The following is a 26,575-nucleotide window of genomic DNA, read 5'->3' on the forward strand; positions in this document are numbered from 1 at the left end:
AAAAGCAGATCCTACTCTCCTACACATTAGTTGGTGTAAGTCTGTGTAACAACGCTGAACCTGGCACAAGACATATTGTGCTCTCTCTTTAAAGGGATTGATATTCTACGAGGAAGAAACCCATCTGGGTCATCCCTAAAAAGGTCAAAGGTCCTTGGTATGTCAGTCATTTAAAAAACATTTTTTTAACTAACTGCCCCAATAAAATGTTCTATGTTTGGGTTTGTGAACCCGTTCACATTCCGAAGTGTTAATCTTATTTTTATTTCATTTTGAAGGTTTCATATAGCGCCAACAAGACCCTCTGTATCAGAGTACTTTACACTTGTAAAAGAACAGAGACATATAGAATCAATGTTAATACAGTTGAGAAAGGAACATTATATGACAGAATCTCTATGAGGGCGGGATAATGGGCCAGAAAGTCAAAACAGAAAATAACATGCGAGCCGTATCATGAGACAGTAAGAAGAGTCCAGATGGGCTCAGTGAGAATAGTTTCAAGGACCTAGGGCAGAAATGTGTTCCTGAGTAGTAATTTAACTTCTTTCTTGGAGGATGCTGTTGAGAGAGTCAATCTGTTTTCGGAGAGGTGGGGCGAGGGGGGAAGGGAGTTCCAAATTCACGGGGCAATGCCAGAGAAGGCTCTATTGCAAGTTTTCTTTTTTGCAAACCTCTGAGGTTTCAGCAGTAAAGTGCATGAGATTCTACAGTATCTGGAGCCTCCAGAGAGTACAAGCTTCTGAGCCAGATAACTTGGGGTGTTGAGGTGTAGGGATTTGTGGGTCATGTATGCAATTTTCAGATGTGTTCTTGCTTCGTAGGGAGCCTGTTGAGGGATTTCAAATAGGGCTTGATATGGTTGTTTCTTTTCGATCCAGTGATGAGCCTTGCCGTAGTGTTGAGGCAGGCTCTTAAGGGAGCTGTTGTGGATTTAGGCAAGCCGCCTATGGTTGCACTTCCGTAGCCCAGCTTGCGAATCACTGGGGCTTGGACAGCGCAGTTGAAGTCCTTGGTGGATAAGAAGGGTTTTAGTTTTCATTAAGATGTCCATTTGGAGGTTAGGTCCTTTGGTGGCAGCACTAATGTGGTTCTGCATTTTAAGGTTCTTTTTGAGAATAATTCCTTGTGATCTCGCTGAATCAGTGACTTGAGGTAGGCAGTTGAAGACTGTTAGTTCCTTTATCCAGTCGTAATGACTGGTGATTGTTTGGGCGGGGTGATTACGAGGAATTCCATTTTGAGAGTGTTAAGTTTGAGATGGTTACAAGTAGGCCGGTGTTGTTTTATTTTTAGGGTTAAGTTGAGGGCTTTGTTTTCAGGGGAGAAAACGTTGTTATAATTGGGTGTCATCAGCGTACATGTGACAGTGGATGTTGGATGACCTTAGAATTTACGTTACTGGCTCCATGAATTGGATAAAGAGGGTGGGTGCAAGGAAGGAACCATGTGGGACCCCTAAGGTGATCTTAATTTGATTCTTACTGTGTGAGCAGAACAGATGATTTTAGCCGAGTTAGTTATTTCCCTTTTCACAAGTCCTATTTCATTAACTTCTGTAGGAAAACAACTTTTTGTGGCCATGTGGGGGCTCATTTTATGATTGTGGCCAGATCTGGGAATGTCCAAATTGTGGATCACAACCAAAATCTGGCTCTCGTTGGAGCGGAAGTTAAGGGCATGTTAAGTTCTCTAAATAAAACTATGTATCATTTTTTGCATTTTGGGCTTTATATAAAATGCCTTTTGTGGAACATTTATGATAGATACAGTTACAACTGTCATGACTGTTTTTTTATTTTATATTTTCAGTTTTTTTATTCAACCCATAACGATTATTAGACATGTCAGTTACATGAATGTAAGAGCCATATATAAACAGAACAGCAATTCCATGGCAGTCAAAAGAACACAGATGACCTAGAAGATATATTTTAACAAAACATCACATGACATTGTTTCCAAAGTGAGGCTGAAACATCAATGCATGACAATGGACAATGATCGATTCCTCACTGCATATGTTCCATCATGGGCCCCAGATTTGAATGCCCATTTTTTACCGCTTCACTAATTTCAAAGAGTATAAAACTAAATTCTAAATTAAAAATATTGTAGAATTTTGCCCGCCACATTTCAAACGTGGGGGGGTTCCTGCTGCAGCCAGACCGACGCTACACACGGCCTAGCAACTGCTACTGCAATAAATATCAAATATCTAAATGAATACCCCACTTCACCGACTTTCAGAATGTCTCCATTTCGAGTTAGCATTATCTCCATTGTTATTTGTACATTAACACCAGTCATTTCTGAAAGAAACCCCTCAATAGGGCTCCTCCAATGGGTTAGATACGTGCAGCCTTAAAAAAATATGTGTAATGTCGGCCTTCTCCATTGCACACCTAAAACACTTCTTATCATTAGAACCCCCCACTTCATCATCTTCAAGGGTATATGTTACAGATTAAATAATGTCTTAAAATGTTGGGCCTTTAAATTGGCTGAGATCAAGATCTTCTCCGCAGTATCTATTGATTCCTGCTTATGAAAATCAGTCTGCTGAAAACGCTCACTCCATTTCATACCCTGTATCTCCATATCATCCTGTTGTATCTCCATCAATATGCCATATAATTCCCCTATCCTGACCCCTTTGCTTAAGTGCCACAACTAGAGGGAAGGTTTTCATCCCCCTCTGTTTCCAAAAATAATCCTGAATTTGTAAATATTTAAAGAAGTCATTCTTTTAAAGTCCATATCTGTCCACTAATGTTTGAAATGAAGCAAAGTTATCTTCCTTGAATAGATCCCCTACTTGCCTAATTCAGTTTGCCCTCCATTTCAGCATTTTTAAATCCCAAAATATATCTGGGAATATTAATGGAGTACTCATGGGAGTATAGAAGCACACCCCTGATACCCCGATCATCTTTCGAATCAACTTCCATACTTTATATGCCGCGAGCACCACCTTAAATCGAGTTCTCTTAAAATAACTTGGCTCCACAAATATAAATAGACAATTCCTAGCTTCTATCCCCAACAATGTCAGATATATTGTTGGTGCTTCCGCTAACATTTCCACTTCCTTCCCTGTTAATAGTACTCTCATATTTTGTAAAAGACAAACGTTATAATAGAACGCAAAATTGGGTACAGTTTAGCCCCCCAGTTCCGTGGTAGCATCATATACTTGAAAGCCCGCCTGGCCTTCCTTTGACCCCCTAGAAACCTATCAGTTACGGCTTGTAGTTTTTGTAGCTGTATACAGGTTAACTCTAATGGTACTGCCCTAAAATAGTACATGACCTTGGGAAGAATACACATCTTGAGTACATTACACCTCCCCACAAGTGAAAGATGTAGGCACTCCAGCCGATCAAGCAGATTTTTAACCCCTACAGCAATGCCCCTCCAATTCGCCTCTATTGGACATTGCAGATCCATCCTAATTTTGATGCCCAAGTATATAGCCTCCTCAACTATCCGAGTTTCCCCAAGACAGGCCTCATTCGTGCACACAATCTGAGTTTTTGTAATGTTTAATTTGTATCCCGACTCCTCCCCGAATATTTTAGCGCGATTTTTTATCTCTAAAATAGCTTGCGCTGGGTCTGATGTTGCCACCGCAATATCATCGGCATAAGTCCATACACAAGCTTGATATTGTCCACAAATCATAGAGCTAATCCTGGAGCTTGCTTCCAGCATACCCAAAAATTGATTAATATATAATGCAAAAAGCAATAGGGAGCCAGGCCAACCCTGCCTTGTTCCCCTAGTTATTTAGACTGGTTCTGATTTTTTACCCATTACACATATCCTAGCTTTGGGTGCTATATACATAGTTTGAACTGCTCTAATAAAACCTGGGCCAAACCCCATCTTATGCAAGACTGCCCATAAAAAGGACCAGGAAACTCGGTTGAATGCCTTCTCGGCGTCAAGGAATATCAACCCTAGCCTGGCTTCATGAACATTAGCATAATCTATCAGAGTAATTACTCTGTTAATATGATTGACCGTGTTCCTACCAGGTATAAACCCATGCTGATGAATGGATACTAATGGCGTAATGACCCACGCAAGCCTAGTTACTAAACTTTTGGCGTATATTTTGCCATCCACATTCAACAGAGAAATTGGCCTATACGACCCCAGTTGTTCTGATGGATTATTTCTTTTTAAATACCACTATATTGGCATTGTCCCATGATGGTGGTGGTTTCCCATCCTGCGCCTGTAGCATGACCCCCAACATATCCTACTTAAGCACCTGAAACCGCTTTTGATATATCTTGAACGGTATTTTATCTGGCCCTGCAGCTTTATAACGAGCAAACGAGCCTACCGCCTCCTCTAATTCTTCCATACTTATCGGGGCTTCAAGCTCTTCCTGCTCCACCTGTCCTAATTCGGATAACTCTATTTTCTGAAACAGAGTAAAGAAAAGGAGGCACAGTCAAAAGTAGCGAAGAATCTGTTATGGGACTATTCCTCCTCTCCAGGTGAAATGACTCTTAAAGGTCTAAAAAACTCTGAACAGGCTGGGACTGGCCTAGTAGGGAAAATAGATGGAGCGATCTCTCTGGAGTCTATTTATCAATGTATTTTGGACCACAGGGTAGAGACGCGTATGGAGAACTCAAAAACTCATACAGCTTGTCATAAGCTTCAGAACACAGTGAGGAGGATATCTAAAGTGTGTAATGAATTTGCTGAGCGAATGAAGGCGGTGGTGGTGTGAGTATCCACATTGGAGGATGAAATGGTAGTTCAGAAAAAAGCTATTGAAGCTATAAACGCCCATAAAGATGATCTACAACTTAATCGTGTGGATTTGGAAAATAGGCTCAGGCGGAATAATCTCAGGATACTTGGCATACCTGAAGGGATTGAGGGTCAGGACGTCCGTAAATTTGTGGTTGAACTGTTTACAGAGGCCTTTCCTGAGCTATCGATGTAGAGGTGGGCTAGTGAAGTGCAAACAGTGCATAGTTTTCCATTCAAGCAATCGCCTGTGAGAGGGGAACAGTCTGAACCTCGGCCAAGAGCCATCTTGATTTGTTTGAATAATGTTTTGGCGCACCAGGCTCTTTATGATCTTGCAGGACCAGACAGGAAGAGGGTGGGGAAGGGCACACAATTTTTTGTTAGACCTGATTAGACCTGATTATTATCATCACACGGTGGAGAAAAGATGGCAGTTACGCCTGTTAATTGCGCCCTTTCAGGGAATGGGGGCGCAAGCCTTTTTGTTAGATCCTGCTACGGTAAAAGTAATTTGCAAGGGGCAAACACGCTTCTTTACTTCAGAGGTGCAAGCTAAGGACTACCTGTCATCTATCTGAGTTGATCTCTAGCTATGTTGATTACCTCCGTTTTCTGTTCAGAGACATAAGTGATGTATTAGGTTGTGGTATTAAGTGCTGAGTTCTATTTGATGCCCTCATATGATTTGGCAGATTCCTGTCTTGGACTATGATTTAGTATGGAATGATTAGAGGGATGGGGATTACAGGGCTGCAAAGTCACTCTACATCACAGGGCCATAGGCCCTATTGCCTGTGTATTGGGGGAAGAGTGGGGGTTGGGTGTGAGGGGGTGGTGAGGTGTCGGGTGGGGGTGATGGGGTAGGGCAGGGGCTGAGTGGGGAGGGTTAGGGGGTGGTAAACAGTTCAATCCATAACGAGAAAAAGATAATGGCAATAATTTTGGTTAGGTATTCTAAAAAACTGATGTTGAAGTTGGTAGAACATTGTAAAAAACGTTGTATGTGTTTGTGCGTTTTCTTCTAATGTTACTGAACGGATGGTGGCAACAGCATGTGCCCCACACTTCTCATGCATTGTGCAACATTACTGAGGTAAATTTGTAGCTGCAGTGGCAAACTGGGACCTGAAAGTTACTCCAGGTTTTCCTTTGGTATTGCCAGCCCTTGGCAATCCAACCTGAAACCTCGCAATTGCGGTTTGCTAAGGGGGTGTGGAGAGTTGTCTTCACCCCACATTAACATTTTTTTTTAATGGAACTAAACACTAAATTGGCTGCACAAGTACCCTAGTATGTTGTCAAAAGAATCTAGGTTTTGCATGCAGTTTTGAAGGGAAACTCGTGAAATATCCCAATATTTCACAGTCTGCCACAGGTAGCCTGGAGCGTAATTTTCCACTACGGCCAATAGTTGTGATTGAAATATGGTTCTGTGACCCTTAAGAGCTGCCTTTAGGGTTTAGCGGGCTAAAGGCTCTCGAGCCATCCAAGCCTGAAAGCCTTCTTTCTGCAACCTAGTGCAGGTTCCATGTTTCCCATATGCCCAGCACAGTCCTGCGCCAGCCCTGCCATACAAGAACCGGGGCCCGGTGACATCCATCGAGAGCAGCTGTGCAAGGAGTACTGTGGGTCACTGTCGGAGAAGGTTAATCTAAGTCACTTAACCGAGTGGGGACGACCTACCCCAAATGCAGGCCAAGCTTCCCAACATGGCAGCAAAACAGGTCATCACACTTACTAACCTGCTACAGTAGTTATGTCTTAGCGTCTTGACAATCCAGACACCATCGTGAAGTAACCCTCGTTGATCAGTTCCACAGCTGCAGTCAATCATCTCCAGGGTCCGACTGGGTCAAAAAACCCAGGCCCAAGCACTAAATTGAAAAGTGGCCTCTCGCCAATCGTATTTCCATTTTTATTTTCTCTAAACCCTGTTTTGATAGTACCTATGCAGCTCAATTCCTTCGAAACTTTTCTCGTGTTAGATTATTAACACATCAGGAAAGTGACAATGTGCAAAACTAGATAGGCTTTTAAGACACCTTTGCAGGGGTTGTCCGGATTAGCTTCTAAAGGAAGTTGGGGACAAATTGGTGGCAAATGGTGCATTTTAGGGTACATCAGTTTCCTCACCAAGCCCAGTGTGTTTTTCTCAGTTTAGCTCGCAGTCTTAACTAGCAGTACAGACATAGCAATCGCGTTGCTAACCTGATCCTACTTTTAAACCAGGATTGAATTGGCCTGTAGAGCAATCAGGTAGTTTGCGTTTGCGGCGGGTTGGTCTGACAGATCATTATGTGGGTCCTTTTTTTTTTTTTTTTTTTTTTTTTAGCAGTTGTGGGCCTATTTTATGACCAGGTGGGCCGGTTTTATTGTTGATTTTCCGGATATTGCCACCTTTTTTTTTTTTTTTGCTATCTGCTTCTTTCATTTTGGTGGCCGGACCTAATTTTTGTTACAGCCCGACCCTGAAGTATACCAATAATGCACTAACCATCCCACCGTGGCCACACAACTTGCTTCTATTGGCACAGAACCATCCCACACTGGCGTGTTGAACCAACAGTGACGTTGCTTTATTACAGGTACGCTAGTGCAATCCTGTCCATTTCACTGAGATGTTGCTCGCGCTATTTACAATCTTGAAAAGTCATCTTGAAAAGGAATCTGGTTTGTTGTAAAGGTTGGAGTTCTCAGCCTGTTGTTCAACTCAGGTCAACGTGATGTTATAGGCTCTGCTTATTCTGACAGCTACGCCGTAATTTGCGCCCCCCTCCTCCAATTTCTCCTCGCTGCTGTACCGTAATATCATGTTATCCTTACAATATCCACTAGATGGAGACAATGCACGCTGTAGTACGTAAGAAATACAAGGTGGCGCAGCGTATTGAACTCGGTGAGATAGACGATAGGATGTACATAGTGCATCTAGTAGCGGCGGGACACGTATTTTTAATCCTTGGCTTCTTTACAGAAGACCCTCAGTTAAAATTTTCATAACTTTTGCTTGGGGATAGAAAAAATAAATGTGTTAGGGTGGGTATTAACGAGGAATATTAAATGTATAGTGCCTTTTCCTTCGTTCTTGTCTATGCAGAGCATATTCTTACTAAAAACGCCAGCCACTGGGTGATAACGTGATGGTTAAAATGTATTTCTTAATTTTTTTATTGTGACATTATTAATTCGTATTCCGACGACTCGTAGGCTCTAAAAGCGGATATTTTCTATTACGTACGAAGGGCACCAGGGGTCCCAAAGATCTTCGAGAATAGCCCCCCTATTTCTATGCTGAAATGTAAATAACATCACTAATTAGGGTGCACGCCCCCCCCCCCCCCCGACCCCTCACAGCCCTGTGCCTGCTGCGTCATTATTAGTTAGCTATGCCCCTCGCTTTTCTAATGAAAGTGTATATTAACACTGCTTCTGCTGGAAGCGTGGTCTTGGGTTCAACCCCTTGTAAAGAGTTGTAGGGAACGTGTAATATGCCGGTGATGGCGAGAATGTTTATTTCACCGTACCCAATGCAATTGATGTTTTCCGCTTTTGTGTTCTTGTCTTAACATTCAATTTATTTAATAAGCGAAAGTCTTGCACGGTGGTATAAAATTACCCCAATGCCCACGCCCTGGAAATGTTCCCAATGCCTACGACAACTGAATGTAAATAACACAACCAAAACTCCTAAACCCGAATAGCAAATTATAAAGTGGATTAAAACAGGAAGTGGTGTTATGATCAATTTGACGTGGTTTACAAAACAAAAAAATGGCATTGGCAAAGCCAAGAAGTTTGGCTTTGCTAATGTACTTGAATGTTTTTTGTAAAACTGTACAACTGAACTACTTTTTTGTGAGTAAATGCAACTTGTGTAAGAGTAGAATGCCATCATAGTGGGTTAAGGCAAAGGTCAGGGCACAAGTCCTAATAAAAGAAGTGGGGGGATTGGCCTAGATTGGCAGTATGCAGGTGACATCACGGCGCGCAACATCACGGGGCGCGACATCACAGGGCATCACTGGACTTGACATAGAAAGTGGTATCACAAGCCACGACTTTAAAGGAAGTGGCCTTACAAGAAGTGACATCAGATCTAAAGCCCTCACATTTGTTTAGCAGGTCTGTCATGTGTACGTTTGAGCGCATTGCGAGGATAATAGCACAGTGAGCTATCGAAGATGGTATGTGACTTATACACCTTGCAATACCCCAGTTTTATGCTACACATCCTGTACATTTATTTACACACATATAATTTATTGTACATGTAATTTGCACGTATTGATGTAAAACGCTCTGACACCCTGCATTGGAATGAGTAGGGCTATATAAAACAAAATAGTGGTACTTCAATTATTTCAACGCCTCCTCAGGGGAAGTAAGCTCTAAATAAATGCAATTTGCTTTGGGTAAATACTGGGAAAGACCAACACATCTGATATTCCTACAGTGCATGCATATTTCCTAAACAGGGACTGAACACAGTGAAAAGCTGCCTCTCTTAAGTACATGTAAAGTGTTAACAAGGTGTGAGCCTTTGTTTCCCCTCCGCTTCATTTGCATCAGGTATGAGGTTCCTGACTGCTCCCAGCCAAGAGACTGGAACAAAAGGAGGCCTGATGACCCCTCAAATTCGGACTTTGTTATGGGCCCAGCAGCAGTCTTAAATAAGGAAGCCCCGTTCCCGTCTGCACGTTGTTGCTTGTTGCAGATGGAAAGCAGACAACGTACAGGGGCTGCTGAAAGAGTCCCGGTGTTTGGAAATTGCACCGGGACGAGTTCAGCACATTATTCAGTGGGGCCCAAATTCTTGGCAGGGTGGACGGCGCCCTGTGAAAAAAGTGGGTGGACGCAGACTCGTGCCCTGGCAAAGGTTGAATTGAGCTATCCCTGTACTGTATGCTGTGGTGGGTGGACCATAAATTCTAAAGATTAACAAGCGGATGAAGAGAGCTGGCCTAAAGCCCATGTAAATAAATATACTACTTATATAATTTCGAGAAAACGAAAAGGTCTTTGCTAGCGTCAGACCGTAGAACAGCAATATATTTTGGTGTCCTAGTTTTCATATAAATGGAGCCCTTGTCTTTTGTGGTCTGGTAAATAAACAAATCATATCAAAATGCACCATTTTATATGGAGGCTGTATGTATGTAATATATATATATGTATGTTATATTTATATATATATATATATATATATATATATATATATATATATATATATATATATATATATATATATATATATATATATATATATATATATATATATAATATAATATAATATAAACAAATCTGGGTCCTTCCAGGATCTGTCTCGTAGTCAGGTGGTGCATTAGCCGGCAGGAACCCCAAGCCGGTCCATCATTTCTCCAAACATTACCTGGTGATCAACTTTGAACTTCTGAGTGTGCATTCTTATTTTGGTAATGTTTGGAGATATGTATATATATATATATATATATATATATATAGATAGATAGATAGATAGATAGATAGATATACCTTCAGTGGGGGGTATTGTTCCACAGTGCAGTATTGCAAGCATCGAGAGATGCTGACTGTACAAGCCTGCGTGGGAGAGGATTTGCCACTCCACGTTCCACTGTGAGCCCTTTAATGGTGGTCAGACTTAATATTTAGATCCATTTAATATGTTTAAGAGTGTAATTAATATGGTATACTTTGAATTAGTTCATTAATTCATGAATAGCACAATAAATTGGCATTTCCCAAATGATGACCTTTATGACAAATGTTGCAGATCAATTTAGAAAATACTGGTTTGATATTTTGCAAATGTGTTAATTGAAAGAAATGCCCTAAATAATCCTATGCAAATTTATTTTTTCCAGGATTATGGAACCTTGTTTCCCTATTTTCCAATCTTTGCTTGTTTGTCCTCATGCCATTTGCTTTTTTCTTCCTGGAATCGGAGGGATTTGCTGGATTAAAAAAGGTAACCTTACAGTCTGCAAGACCTAATATGTGAACAATTCAGTCCTACAGTAGCTAGCAGAAGTTAACAATTCAAAGTATAGTCAAAATATTAAAGCTGCGTTCTCAGATATATTAAAAGGGCAGTTTTCATATCATGAGTTTATTTCACAATCCTTCCATTTGGGTTTATCTATTCTGAATAATATCACAAATTTATAAATGATGGCATTGATCGCTAAATTAATTTAAGGTTGCACATCTTTTGTTGACACGCATGCTCACACACTTTTCACAATATTCCTGTGATTTCGGCAGAGAAACAATCAGTATGCACTCATGTCAGAGTGTAATAATTTATTAAATAATCTATGCTTTTTGAGCACCACTGGTGTTGTTGAGGTATACTTTTGTGTGTGTGTGTGTGTGTGTGTGTAATGGAGAGTCCGCAATAGCTTCTGTATATTTGTAGTTGTCACAGTTTGTTTTCTCAATCACTTTAGAGCCGTTCAACAAACTTGCATAAAACGTTCCCAAAAAATATTCATCCACCTTGGGTCCGTTATGGTGAGTTTCAAGAAGGCTTGTCAAAAACGGACCATGAAAATAATTAGGGGGTCCCAATCCCAAAAGCGCGGTATCCCTTTTAATTCCCAGAGGAGCTTACACTCATTGTTACATGAAAAAACAGCTGAACACAATTACACTAATCTTGGCTTGAAGTTTGAACTTTTTCACCATTAAGGTTTAAAAAAAAAAAAAAAAAAAAAGTGGGCTTGGTGCAAAGGAATTCTTAAATCTTATTGGTTGAGGCAGCTTTTTTTCCTGTTGACCATTTTGGAGTCGCAGATCCAAGGATGGATCCGAAAGGATCTGACCGCTAGCCACAATGAGAGAAAATGTTGTCGCTGTCATTACAGGACTCTGCCTAAAGTCCTGCGAACATTTTTTTTGTAAGGGTACAAAAAGGGTTAGGGTGAGCACGCCCAGACCCCTAGGCCCATGTTGGTGAAAGGGTCTCCAAAGAGAATCAGTGAGATTAAAAGTTTTTTTCACAAGATTTGCAGGTCCAACACCTGGCTTCAAGGATCTGTAGAGGTTCTGCACTTCTAAAAAGAAATAAAAATGAAGGGTCTGACTATAAACTAAACCCTACGGCTACTCCCCATTGCTCAAGCTTTACGTAGTAGGGCTTATCCGCCCGCATAGGGTTGAACTCAGGCCTTGCTTTCCACTACTGCTGTGCACACCTGTGGCGGAATGGTTGCAGGATGCCAGGCCCTCCACCCAACTCCGCTGTGCATGGCCAAAGGCCTGCGCAGTAGGAGTTGATTGTCTTTGAAGCAATGGACGCATGGCCTTACCAGAGGCAAGGCCCTGCTTCCAAACCCTATTGCACATGGCCAAAGGCTGTACGAAGCAGGGGCTGGCCACATGCAAGTGGGAGGGGTGGAAGAAACTCTTGGATATGGAATATTACAGAAAAATCAGAAATTCACTGGAAAGAGAAAGGGGAAAGTGAAGTTATGGTTGTCTCACATTCCCAAAACAATTCTTATGACCTTACGATATTTATTCTAATGAATACAGAAAACATATTATATCTCTCATTGTCTTTTTTTCCTCCTTTGTGCATTCCATTTTTTGTTGGTTTTTTTAAACAGTGTTTCTATTTACAAGGAGGCAAGTCAATTCATAGTTCAGGATTTTAGGCTACATAATTCAAAAGCAAAAGTAAAGTGCATTTTCTTAAGCCATGATGTTATACTCTTAATGCTCAATCCCTTGGGAAAGTTCTTACTCCGTGACAATGGATGTTTAGGCATAATACACAAGCATTCAACACAAAGATGGCCTGGAGGCAGTATATCACTACTGGAGAGCCAGGCAGCTGGGACTCTTCGAGCATAATGAGATGCTCTTGGGTATGATCAAATTCTGTGCTTCTGTTTAACGGTAAATTGTTCAGTTGATCAAGGCGCGTGAACAGGAGCTGAAATGCGTTGGATCTGTGGCAGCCTGCCTTATCACAAATAACGCATTTCTGCTTACACTAAGATCGGGCGTACGTTGTTTTGTCTGCTGAAAGCGTGATAATGTGTTGGAGATATATATATCTCAAACTCATTGTCATATATTATCTACTGGCGGTCGCCAGTAGATAGTTATAGTTAGGACCGAGTTTCCATAGGAAATCTGAAAATTCTATTTTGAATAACTTTGGCGCCGGTTGACGAATCCTCGCAAAATTTTCAAAACTAATGGGGCGCTCCATTCAGCGCCTACCCTGAAAGTCTCGGGGTGATTCGTCAAGCGGGGGCCGAGAAAAAAGGGGGGTCCCAAAACGCGTTTTCCCCATGCATTTTTCCATAGGACCTTTAGTTGAAGGTACAGCCCGAACGGCTGAACAGAATTACTTGAAATTTGGCAGAGAGGTAGTCCTCAGGTCAGGGAAGTGCCTTTTGCAGGTCTGGTGTCAATCTGTTCAGTACTTCCTGAGAAAATAGCATTTAAAAGCATATAAATATCTATAAGCGCGCACCGTGCGAGCACCCTAACGTGCGCGAGCGTAATTCTGATTGGTGGTTACATGTTAGTCAATGTTCGAATCGGTCGAAATCAGGAAGTGTCGGCTGCCATTTTGTTTGTTTTCAGTGCGAGAGTGAAAAAGGAAGGTGAGGTTTGTATGGTGCTAAGGCATAAAGTTTGCTAACTTGTCTAATATGTTTCCCAATTTTGTGCATCAACAGGTTAATTTAAAGTGAGAAATAACCATCCATACCACAGACCACCTTCCCTTTCCAATAAGGAGTCATGTCCCAATTTATTTTAATTTATCAAGGCTTGGCGGCAGACCCACAAAATAAAATCTAACAAAACCACAGATTTAGTCCTATTCAAAAATACTAATGGGTTTACAATTAAGAAGATAACACCGAACCAACCCCAGTTTCTCTTTAAACCTACATATAGCCTTAATGATGGAAAAAACATAATTACATTTTTTTTTTTTTTCTGAAGTAGTCAAATTCTTGTGTTCCATTCCCACTTATTTGCTGAAGCTGATAATTAGCCTTTACCACTCATTTTGCCCTAAAGTCCAGTCAAAATTCAGTAACCATTGATGATATTTTTGCTCCCGCTTTGCTCTTCAATTTTTGTCTGGAAGAATAGTGGGGTAGAGCAGGGGCATCACACTCCAAATTTCAAGTGTACAATTTGGAAATTATAAAATTTGGTTGACCAAACATTAAATAAAGTTCATATGTGGTACCCTAAAGCCACTTCCCAGTTAGCTGTGTATAAATAAAAACATTCTCACCTCAGAAGGTATTTAAAGAAGTCCTCAGATGCTATATAAAATTTCAGTTGCAGATATATGAGAGATTTGATACTGCCCTGCTCGAAATACTGTGAAAACATGACACAACATGCTCTTGCCAGTTCTGGTCTTCATTATCATGGCTAAGTTTTGGGAGTTTTGGATTATGGCAAATAAGGGTGTAATTATGATACTAAGGGATGGCATCTTGGTTGAGAATATCCTACTTCACTCAGCAGAGATTCTCTACCACCTTGAACTTCACTTGGTTAAACCTCTAGCTCCCAAATGTCATTAGATAGCCCCTCCTTTCCTTGGGCAAAAATATATATACTGAGAACACCATTTTATCACCCCCCACCAGGCTTCATAGTCAACACCCCATTGCCAACCAGTGATAGGAAGTAAATTCTTGATAAGACTCCTCTCACTAATGGTAGTTTCAAGACTCTAAAGTTTGTATGTGCTTTTTATAGTCTCAGATAAAGGGAGGAATGTGTTCATTTAAGCACCTAAATATGTGGATGGACAACCGGCATACGTGCCGTAAACAAATAAAGAAGGTGGGACCTCAAACGCATCTTGACAGTGCCACTGCTCTATCTGTGAAAGAGGCAGATTTTGCCATCTCTGCTTTTGTGGTACATACTGTAGGAAGCTGGCTCTGTATATACGATACTAAAGTGAGTTATAGTGTGCACAGAGTCCAGTCGAACCCCAAAGGTAGGCAGAGGTAAAAGTAGATAGCACCTTACTCTCTATTTGTGGTAGTATGGTCGAGCAGTAAGGCTGTATCAGAGGGTAGTGTTAAGAATTTGTTGTACACAATCAGCAAATGATATCACACACTCAAAGACTGAACTTCAGACCAATTGATTTTGTATAAAAATATTCTTTTAGTTATTTTATATTCTAGAACCAAGCAAGCCTGGCACAGGTAAGCAATACATACTCTTTAAATATAGCACATAGTCCACCACTATGTTTTCCCACTATGTTTAATCCTCAGCATAATCATAGTTGTCCTTGTGTTGAGCTTATATCCAGCCTTGAGACCAATCTTTACTTCTCCTTGACTACTGCAGGAAGGGCTAACCTGGGAGCACTGATGGAAATTGCTTTTCCATCTGTATATACTTACATTTTCTTTGCCCCTTCGGAACACTTGAGGAGGGAGCGATATTTCCCTATAGGCAAGTAGTAGTGGCTTGGTCAGAAACCGACGTACCAGAGAGGGGACATCCCTGTATCTGAATCTATGCATACCTTTTCTACTGGTAATTAATAAAGTACACTTATCCACTAAATAAACCTACAGGGTATGCCTATCCAAGCCAGTACTTCTCAAAGGTAAGCTCAGTTCACCTGTTTATAAGCCTTTTCAACGTTTGGCAAATTCATGCCATAGTGGTTGTGGTATTTTTGACTCACTCCAACTGTTTGGTTTCTGAGTTTACATTTAAGAACATTTGACGGCAGGCACAAAACAATGCTGCCATGCTGAGATGACTTCTAGAGTAAGCATATTACAAAAATGTTTACATCACAATTTAAAAGTTTTATTGTTTTTTTTAAAAGCATATACTCTATCCTCTGTATTTTTGTAAGTCTTGGGAAGACCTCTATCTTAGCCTATTTCCATTTATTTATTTAAGAGTTTTATATAGCGCTAGCCAGGCCCGGAGGTATCGAAGCGCTTTACAGCATGAACACTTTTAAGATATATAAACATATAAGTATGTGCAATGTCTCAGGACGTACCACAGAAAATTTGTGTGGAGCACACAATGTCAATCGTAGGGTAAATTATCACTAGTATATAAAAGGCCTTCTTGTCAAAGAGAGCATAACGACACGTGATGCGATTTGGCGGGGGGGGGGTACAGGAGATAGTTCTGGGGCAATAGAGGTAGAGTTCTTAATGTCATGAGGTAGAGTTCTAAGCGCCAAAGTGATTGTGTGCTGCTGTGGGCATGCTTCGAATGTTAGGTTGCAGCTATCCATGTGGGAGAGATCTGTTGAGGACGAGGTTTTTGAGCTGCTTTTTGAATTGTAAGTAGGAGGGGTTCGTCATGATATGTATGGACTGGTATGGAATTCCAGATTTTGGGTGCATTACCTGTGAAAGATCAGGATGCGGTTTTTTGTTTGCGAGTTCTCAGAGGGCCTGGTGCTCCTCAGGCTTCTGATGGCCGGCCAGACGAGAAGTTTTGCGGCCAGGTATGCAGGTTTCCCCGTGTGCAGTGCTTTGTGTGTGAGGCAGGCAGTTCTGAAGTTGGCCCGCATTTCAATCAGGAGCCATTTTAGCTCCTTGAGTGCAGTGGAGATGTGATCATATTTCTTATCTCTTGTGACCATTCTGGCTGCAGCGTTCAGAGTTGATCTGAGGGGAGTTAGGTGAGATTTAGCTGATCCTGTGAGGGGTGCAATCCCGTAATCCAGCCTGGAAAACACTAGGGATTGAGAAGCTTGTTTGAGGTCGTTCTGAGTGGATTAATGGTTTTATTTTGTTTAGTAGTTTTAGGTTGAGGAAGGCGTTCTTTGCAGTGTTCTTGATGTGTTTGCTCATGTCTAATTTGGGGTCCAGGGTGATTCCCAACGATTTTGCAGAGTCGGTTAAGGTGGGGTTGTAGTTGAGCGCATCAATCGCTTTTAGCCATTCTGAGATTTGGGGGTTAACCTCGGCGTTGGAGATTAGGAGGATTTCAGTCTTGTCTTGATTGAGTTTTAGGTGGTTGTGTGAAAGCCAGTGTTGGTCTTCTTTAAGAGTGTCGTTCAGTCTCTTAATGTCATCATGGGAGGAGGTTTCCAGGTAGATTCGGGTGGCATCTGCATAGAGGTGGAAGGGAATGTTGGACTTTTTGAGTATGGTGGTGAGGGATTCCATGTAGATATTGAACAGTTGCGGGGAGAGTACTGATCCTTGGGGGACACCCCGTCTAACGGGGAGTGAGTTCAATGAGAAGTTTTGATTTTTATACTTTGGGTGTGGTTCTGTAGAAAGGAGGTGAACCACTGTAGTGCCACCTCTTCTGCTCCAGCTCTTTCTTGGAGTGCTTTAATGAGTAGATTATGGTCAACCGTGTCAAAGGCTGCCGAAAAGTCCAAGAGTATGAGTAGGCAGCATTGGCCTGTATCAAGAGATTTGTGCAAATCATCAATTACATTTAGGATTGCTGTCTCTTTACTATATCCTTTTCTGAAGCCTGATTAGTGAGGGTCTAGGAGGTTAGTGCTGTCTAGGTGTTGGGTGAGTTGGAGGAGAACACATCTTTCCAGGACTTTCGCTAGGAGAGGGAGGTTGGAGATAGGTCTGAAGTTGTTTGGGTCGTTTGTGTCAGCGCCCGTTTTTTTCAGTAGAGGTGTGACTTGGCCGGTTTTGAGACAGTCCGGCATGACTCCGGTACTCAGAGAGCTGTTTATGATCTTGGTCCAGTGTGGGGCTAAGGATAGTTTGAGTTTTATGGCCAGGTGGACAGGTATGGGATCCAGTACGTGTGCTGAGGGTTTCATGGTGGCAATCATTTTGACGATCTCTGCTTCAGAGATGGGGTTGAAGGAGTTCCATAAGTTAGGTGGGTGCTTAAGTGTGGTATCTCCATCTGTCTCTGTGGACGCTTTGCTGTCTGGGGAACAGCTTTGCACGTCCAGGGAGAGTTCTATCTTGGTGATTTTGTCGTTGAAGACATTGGCAACATTGTCACACATGTCCTTGGAGGCCACGACTGGGGTCGACGGGGGTTTGGACGTTTGTTGTCTGATGAGGGTAAAGAGTTCTCTAGGTTTGTTTGCGTTGTCAAGGGCATTGCAAAAGAAGGACGCTTTCTCCATCTTTATGTGATTTTTGTATTTCTTTCGGGTTGATTTGAGTTTAGCTCGTAGGATTGAGGATGGGTTTTTCTGCCAGAGTCTTTCTACTGCTGTTAGTTCACGTCTTTGGGAGTTTGTCTGTGTTGAACCAAGATCTAGATGGTATGTTTCTGACTCTTTTTAGTTTCATAGGAGCTATTTGGTCCATAATGGAAGTTATAGTAGTGTTGTAGTGGGAGGTGAGTTCTGTAGTTGAGAGCTCCTCAGAGTTGCTGGGGAGGAGGGAGCTTATCCTTGCCTCCAGGGCTGTGAGGGGAATCTGACTTCGATTTCTCGCCAGCAGGGGGGGGTCCTTCGTGCGGGGCTTGGCTTGGATCTTTTGGTTTAGGTGGAACAGAATGATATGGTGGTCAGACCAGTCAACAGGCAGGGTGTGGTCGATGGAGACCATGTCTGCTTGAGTGATAATGGCATCGAGTATAGAGCCTTTGTTGTGGGTTTTTTCTGTGCAGTGTTGTGTAAGGTTGCTGTTGTTTAGTAGGTCGTTTAAGGTTCTGATTAGTGTGTTGTTTTCATTATTCCAGTGGAGATTGAGGTCACCTAGGATGATATTGGAGTCGTGGAGTGCGCATTGAGTGATCAGGTCGGAGAGGTGTTCCCCGAAAGTGGAGGAGTTTCCTGGTGAGTGGTATAAGAGTTGGTAGAGTAAAGGTCTGTTGTCATTCATCCTGATAGTGGCAGTGAGACATTCGAAAGAGTTCTATTTGGGGGTGTTCCTTTCCCTCACCGAGATGTTGTTCTTGTGTATGATTGCTATACCCCCCCCCCTCGTTTGATTTTTCTGTCTATGTGGATGATTGTGAAACCTGGGGACACAAGCATGTCTATATCTGGGGGAGAGAAATCGCTCAGCCAGGTTTCGGTGATGAATGTGATGTCTGTCGTGTGAAAGGATGGTCTCTTCCAGGTCTGTTGCATGTTTGATAGCCGATCTACAGTTAATGAGCATGCAGTTGGTGTTGGATCCTTTGTTCTTGAGATTCTCATTTGGCTGGGCCCTTGGGATATTGGTGAGGGAGGCTGGGGGTCTGGCGGATCTGGGGTGGAGGCAGTCTCTTCTAAATCCGGTGATGACCTTGATCTTGGAGTAGGAGGTGGCTGAGGTGGATGTGTCATATGAGGCGGCACGATCCAATACTTCACTGAAAACATAGCGTCTCTGGTTCTTTTGAGTCTCTGCATCTGGTTCGGGAGGGGGTTTGTGTCCCATCTGTGCCATTGGGGCTTATAGGGTCGAGGGTGATTCAAGTTGGTGATTGAGGGTGTCTGGTATGAGTGTTGGATGGGCTTTCGGGGTGTGGAGAGGTTCATTAGGATTTCTGAGAGGCCCCGTATTATCGTTTCTAGCTTACTTTCCATCAGGGCGAGTCGCTGGGTCGTCTCTGTTGGAGTGGGTAAGGGCGTCCTGGGAGGACGTTGCGGTTCTTGTATTATTGGGTCTCTGTGTCTGGTTCCATATGGGGGTAGTGGTCGAGCCGAGTCTTGGGAGGCCTAGTGTGATTGGTATCACTATCTGTGGTTGATGGGTAAGGGTGTATTCCGGGCTCTCTCTTGGCAAAAGTCTTGCGCTTGCTTTGTGAGATCTCATGGGGGTGTGGCCTATTGTGGGATAGTGAGTCGGGTGAGCAAGAGTTGTGCAGGTGTGCTGGGGCATCGCGGAGCGATGGAAAGATGGAGTCAAAGGCTTCCAGATTGTCGTTATTGGCTTGGATCATGACCGTGCCGTTGGTGAAGATGGTCACTGAGGTGTAACCGTTACGTTTAGGGCAGTTTGGGAGTGTGATCACTAGTTTGCAGCTGTATGGAGTGTTGGTTGTTTTAGATATGCTCAGGCGGGTTTTAAGGATGTTGTTCCAATTGGCAGGTCTTAAGATGTGGAAGATGGGGTCCGTTTTTAGCTGACCATTGGAGGAGCAGTGGTATATGTCGACGAATAGAGTTTCTGGGTACTGTCTAATCACTCTATGCTTGTGGTTTCTTTTTGCATGAATCCAGGAATACTCCTCAGCTCATCACACCAAGACATTTTTCTCTTAAAGTAGACTGGATGAACTAATGCATGCCTTATAGAATTTGGAGTTGCTCCTTGGTGTCAACATGCTAGCAACTATACTGCAGGCCTTGACTGGTTGCTTGGACTTATGAATTATGTTGCTGATTACATTTGCCAGTGATTATTTGGGCTGTTTAGTTTGACTGCCTTGTCATACATGCTGTGGGTATTTTGTCAAAACATGTGAAGAATCTCATCCAGCTGAGAAACAAAATGTCCAGCACATTTCTTTCATCTTTGAGGCTGCCAATATTGTTGGCTCCTCACTAGAAAAAACTACCATGTCTTACCCATATGATCTCTTATTTTACACACAGAGGAATCTATCTTGAAAAGCAGTACAGTAGTTCTTTGTGAGAAGAATCTCTTTAAACTGGAACTTCATTCTGTGTTTTGGAAGATGACTGCCACCAATTAGTTACCTGATTTCAGAGCAAGCTCTGCATGCTTTATCCAAAGGAGGAATACTAGCAGGACAAATATCTGTTGTGGGTGAGATTTATTTCTTGAGCTGCATATGTAGTTGAGCAACTTTGATTAAAACCTTTAATGACCTACTAACTGTGAGAAAGTGCCTATTTTGCATGGTTAGCCCCCCTCTCTTTGCCTGGTTTTGATGTGTTTTCGAATGTAGTGCTCAGGGTCCCTACCAACCAAGTGCCCAGAGGAGCGCTCCTTCCCTAAAACAACCCCCCTATTGGTACTTCTGCCCCCTGTAAGTCCCTAGTAACTGGTACCTAGGGCCTGAGGGCTGAATAGGGTCCCTTGGGACCCTCTTAACCTGAGCCATGCCACCGCCCTTGAAGTCTGCAAGCCCCTGTGAGTGAGAAAACAACAAAGTCAACATGGCACCCTGTCTGGCTAACACCGCCTGGCAGCATAGGTAAGTCATCCCTCTAGCAGGTCTCTCAGCCCTAAGGCAGGGTGCACTATACTACAGGTGAGGGCAGACCTGCATAAGCAGATATGCTCTGACAACATTAGGCACAATTTCCCAATATTGTAAGTGGCAGTAAAGATATAGAGAGTACATGGGTTGCGAACTCAACAGCTCGAGTTCCACAGCTCCATGATGGCTTTACTGAATACAGAAGTCTTTGGTACCAAACTGCTCCTTTCAATAAATCCACACTGATGCCAGTCTAGGATTTATTGTACCATGTACCCAGACGACACCTCAGAGGTGCCCCCCCTGATTCTCTACCAACCCTGGTGTGGTCTCTGACCGGCTGAAGGCAGCCAGCCACTGCCACACATGTTTCTGGATCCCTGGGTAGAGAGCCTCTGCTCTCTGTGACCGCAAACAATGCACATCCTGGGCAGAGGTGTCCTGCCTCCTCCCCAGGATGGGCCAGTGTTCAAAGAGGGGAAGCTTCAAAGGCTTGCCGCCTTTGTAATGCGACCCCCAGCCTCTCCTGCTAGCAGCAGATGGCAGCCCCTGGATTACACTCCCACCTTTGTGTGGTCTCAGAAAGCTAGGGGTGGATTCTGTTAATATATTTAGCTATCCAACCCTTCTATCCCAAACCTAAATTCAACCTGTTGTAGCGAGAACAAGAGGCTGAAAAATATTAACCCAGTCCTATTCTTATACAAGTGACTCCACTTTTCAGCCAACTGTAGGTTAATGTGTAGTGCAGACACTGCCTCATCTGTTTACAAGGTTAGTGGTTAGTAGTATCAAGCTGGGGATCAAGTGTTAAATTAAAGTCCTAGCACAAAACCACAAGCCCTTCCAACTAACTTGCATACATTTCCAGAACCGCCCAGGGTTGTTGGTGTTGTGGTAGTATAACAAATAAATAGCCTGCAGTTACCACTACAAGCTTGAACAATTAATTATTCCCAAACCCTGACCCCCTCCTCTGTGTCCTTACTTGTAATAAGAGCACTAAACACTGCGAATTTACATATTTTGGTTGGGTTTACAAGAAGTGCACAACCCTACCTTGGGGGGGGGGGGGGGGGGGAAGAAACCCTTGAAAAACAATTTCAGACACTTTCTATGAATTTAGTCTGTCATTAACATTCCAGGATGCATTGTTAAGCATCCCTTCTGCAAAAAAAACTTCACATAAATTGCCACCACTAGTTGTCAAATGTTTCCTTTTTTCCTCTCTGTTTATCCCCTGTGCTACCCCATCACCCCTCTGTCATTAAACAACATTGTACCCCTTAACCACACACTCATTGAAATAACCCCTGTACAGCTGTCGCAGACAACACATTTAGCACCTGGCACAGCACCTCCTTACCAGTTCTCTGCACCAATTTTATTTATCACAACACAACCCATGTGTCAAATGTATAAGGCTAATTTTAACGTGATGCCAACCTGAATCTCACCACACGTGGTGCCCTGGTTCCAGCGTCCTAAAACTGGGCGTTGCCTACCCTTAAAAAATCACGCCTGAAAGAAATGTATAGACCCAAAAATTACTTTGATTCCCCCACCTCCTTGCCCTTCCACTTTCGATGTTTGTACTGCAATACTTCCACTGCTGCTGTTATTCTTTAAGATCCTTCTCCTGCTTAGTTCAGAGCACATCCAGCAGTAGTTCCACCTGTTCTTTAGAAATTGTAAGCCAACTTAGAAAAAAACCTCAGCCCACCTGTTCCTTTATGACATCCATAATGTGATGTAGCGGACATTGGTGGGTTAAAGGTCTTCTGAGCAAAATCACTTCTAAACTAAAACCGCTTGCTCTGCTGCAACAACTGATTTGAGGACAAGTCAATTCAATATATTTATTCTCATACAAGAAAGCTGCTCAGATAACCAAGAATAGTTATAAGCTTAGTGAAATCTTAAGAGAGCTAGTCCATGAGCATGCTGTAAATCTACATGTAAAATTTCACTGGCTTATCAATAGGAAATCCTGTTGTAATAACTGATGAAATATTTTGTTTGGGTCGTACCCCTGAGACCCTTCCTTCATGCCTAGCACTTTCAAGTTATTGTGTTTCGGGCAGTTCTCCAGCACCTTTGTTTTTTGAGGCTACTTTAAAAAGCGGGCCTCTATGGTACCTCCGGGTGTTCCAGATTTGCCTTCAGACTTTCATCTCAGAGAGTTGGATAATGATTAGTTTAACAATTTTGAGCTGTACCACTGTGTCTTCTCATGTGCATACAGAATTTGTAAACTGCTTGTTGAAGATCATAGGCTTAGACAGGTTGGTGGGGAGGTGAGTGGGTTAGAGGTTGGAGATGTTGTCTCATGGCTACCAATGTCCAACGTAGTCTATGGTGTGTCCTGAAACACATTAATACCTTTAATTGAGTTGTCTGAGACCAAATGTTGTTGTCACTCTCTTCATCATCCTTCTCCACCAATTTTAAGTTGAGCCCCATTTACCCCCTATTTCCTGATTATCCTTTGGATTTTCCTTTTCCCATTTTTTGGGCTGTCCTAATTTGCTTTGCCAATCTAGGTCTTCTAGATCCTGGGCAGCATTTGACAGGTCTCTTTTTGCACTATGCTTAGTGCTTGGGCTTTGCTCTATTATTTTCTCTTCTATTCCTGTAGGTTTTGTGACCATCAGGGATACCTGTGGTAAATTTCCAAAACAATGCAGAGAAAACTGGTATGGGTAATGGTATTGATTGACCCTACTCAAAATCTTAGCAAGTTTTCCCTTTTGTGCTCTTAGTTCAACAACCAACCTCTAACCAATCAGAATGCACTGAACCAATTTCCTACATCCTATTCAATATTCGACAATTAAATCACTGATTGAAACTGTCTCCTGTTAAAAAAATAAATATATATATTTTATTATAATATAAAATACAACTCCTTTAACATTTGAGCAATATAGAGTATAAAATATAATATCAAAACAAATCAAAGTCAAATGTTATTCCTATTCATATGTAAAATATCAACCCTATGTGATTTTCATATACTGTCCCTGAATAAACAGAAGTTCTATTATCTATATTCACTTTATTTCATGGCTTATGAGCATTTCATTGGAAAAACTTAAATTGATTGTTATTTCCCTTGTACAAATTTATCATTAAATTATTACTTGTGGATGTAAACATTAAAATCATTTTAAACCTGTGTACAAAATATTTTTAGCCTTTATATGCTTATTTTAATCTCCTAGACAGACTATTTTACTGAGTACTAATACTTGGCTATGCGTACTTTTCTCATGCACAATTTAGACAGTCTTAAGTTAGACTTTCACCATTTGTCATGGTCCCTGCTCGGATGCTTTCGTGGGAGCAGAATGTCCGCACACACCACCAGCACCCAGACGTAGCACCCATGGGATAGAATTCAATGACTAGTTGATGATAAACATGGTGGGAAGGGGGGGGGGAGGGGATGATTGGTAGTAGAACCTGTGGTGATGGATGTCCGTTATTCCGAGTTCTTCTTGCCGCAATAGCACCACACTGTTATTTCATTCATTGCAAAGGACGTCCTACCCTAGCAGAGGTCTGCATTGTCTTGGGGATGAGATGAATAGCACCACTACTCCCAACGTTTGAAGAAGGGAACATTAGTTTGTGGATTCTAGATCAAATAAAGGAGAGATTAAGATTCATACCAAACAACATCGTCACAACAATCTCAGAATTCTGTGCATGCTTACTATTGCCCAAATAAACCTGTGTCAGTTTCAAAGGTCAGTGATACGATATGCTGATAAATTCGAACAGAAATATGTCATGTCATCCAAGATTAGTCACATGGCCTCTTTCACACTGTCCGTCACTCAGTTCCTTCATTGAGTACTTAGATTTGTCCATAAGATTAGTTCTTGATTTCCCTAACTCTCAAAGCAAGATTTCTTTCTCAAGTAATTTTCGCTTTCCCTTTAAAATCGATGTTCCAATCCCTGCTGATTTGGCAAGACCCTGGTTTGGTGCTAGCAGAATTAAGGATCAGTCTCTTGTCAATGTTTCAGGGCTGACGTGATGAAACATTCCTGTGCTGGTCCATTGTCCACTGCTTCTTCATTGCTTAAAACTTCATTGATTAGCGGCTGAAAGTCAACGTGGTCTCCTTTTATGGAGGAGTCTACCCTAAAGTGAACAAGATCTTGCAGGAACTTTCAATCCCTGTGATGTCAAAGATGGCTGCGGATTGCTCGGATGACTTTTCCAGACATTGCGCCAGTAAGGGCATACAGGAGTAAACCTCATGGACCTAGGGCCAAAGTGCCTTAGGTCACACCTTCCGCTACCACCATACGTTCTCTTTTGTGCAATGAGTTGGATGTCTTGCCATCATAACACAACATCATGTACCTGTCTGGCAAGGGGACTGGCTGGACATCCTGGCAAGTTGTTGTGCCGGTTTCCGTAGCAAGTATTGGGGTCTAGAAAAACTCCTGACAGTTCATTGGCTTAATTCTGTTCCAGCTAGTGGGTCTGTAGGTCGAACATGGCCCTAACACTCGTGGGTGTAGTGTCAGTGCTAACAATGTCATCCTTCACTTCATATATAATTTTGAGTGAGTGATTGTTAGAATGTATATTGATTAATTCCCCCTAAATTCACTCTTATCCTCTATTCAGATGTCCCTTCAGGTGCATGAGTTTTCTGCCCTTCTCGTTCGTAGGTTACTTTTTTATGGAGGGCAAATTTCTCCAGGTGAGGACTCTTGGATGCAATTTTTCCCCTGCTATCTTCAAAGAGTTCCCTCGCTCACTTGCTATTCCCAAGGATGGTCACCAACCTGCTTGTCAGGAGGATAAACTGTAGATCTTGGGAAAAGTCCAGTTTTCACATTGCTTTCAGTTTTGCAGCCAAGGCAGATTTCTCTCTGCGCAAAGGAGGGCACTGCAGCCAAAAAGAGCAAAGCTCCATCCTGTAGGCAAAGTAATTTGACTAAATGGCTACTTTCACTAACATTTCATTAATTCTCCCTTGGCTCGTGTGATTGGGTCCTGATAGATAGATGGATGTGTGTTTTGGTAGGGTCCAATATGGGTTACTAAGGTTGGAGTAGGGTTCTCTTGTACCTACTTTAATAGTCTTGCCGGGATTTTGGTGAAATACCCCCTGCTTCACTTCTCTGATCACCATCTTCTGTGTTTTTTCAACTCATTGCCATTTCTCTCTTAAGTGCTTTACGGCACTCACTCCTGGCACTTCAGTGCCTTCTATGTCAGTGCTTAATTTTGGATACATCTTGTGTTGTTGCCACATCTATCTATACATTACCTAGAAGGGTCAGGGCTAGCAGGGATTGGTGTGCCTAAAAATAAGGATATTGGACATAGAGGGGAAACCTCATTGTATGAGATGTATTTCCCAGAATCCAGGAGGTCCTCCGGAAGCCTTACTTACCTGACCAGTCATTGCCACTGGGTACTCAGATGCCTCGGCAGTGCCTGGCTATACCCTCCTTTACTTTGCCTTGGCTAGGAGTTGTGATTTGAAACCCTTGCTTAGTATAGCTCTTCTCCGTGTTCTTGGAAGGTGTCACTGACCTAGAGCACCAGAAACGACCTCCCTTTGTGAAATTGGGGGTCTTGTGCATTGGCTGGGATTTGAGCACTCATAGAGATGGCAGACAGCAGGACATCAGGAAAAGAAGCGCTCTATGGCATGATGCAAGACTAGGTAGGCCCTCAGGCACACTAATGC

At 42.4% G+C, this 26,575-nt stretch overlaps 1 protein-coding gene across 2 annotated transcripts in view; it reads left to right on the top strand.

Moving 5' to 3' along the window:
• Positions 1 to 26,575, top strand: part of LMBR1 (limb development membrane protein 1) — a 753,627-nt gene that overhangs the window by 230,541 nt on the left and 496,511 nt on the right. For both annotated transcript variants that reach the window (XM_085631970.1, XM_085631971.1), the window contains exon 5: positions 10,638 to 10,741. In XM_085631970.1, coding sequence (XP_085488096.1) covers positions 10,638 to 10,741 — 104 coding nt within the window. The remainder of the gene's footprint in view (positions 1 to 10,637; positions 10,742 to 26,575) is intronic.

The sequence above is a fragment of the Triturus cristatus genome, chromosome 10, assembly GCF_964204655.1.
Source record: "Triturus cristatus chromosome 10, aTriCri1.1, whole genome shotgun sequence".
Classification (NCBI taxonomy): domain Eukaryota; kingdom Metazoa; phylum Chordata; class Amphibia; order Caudata; family Salamandridae; genus Triturus; species Triturus cristatus.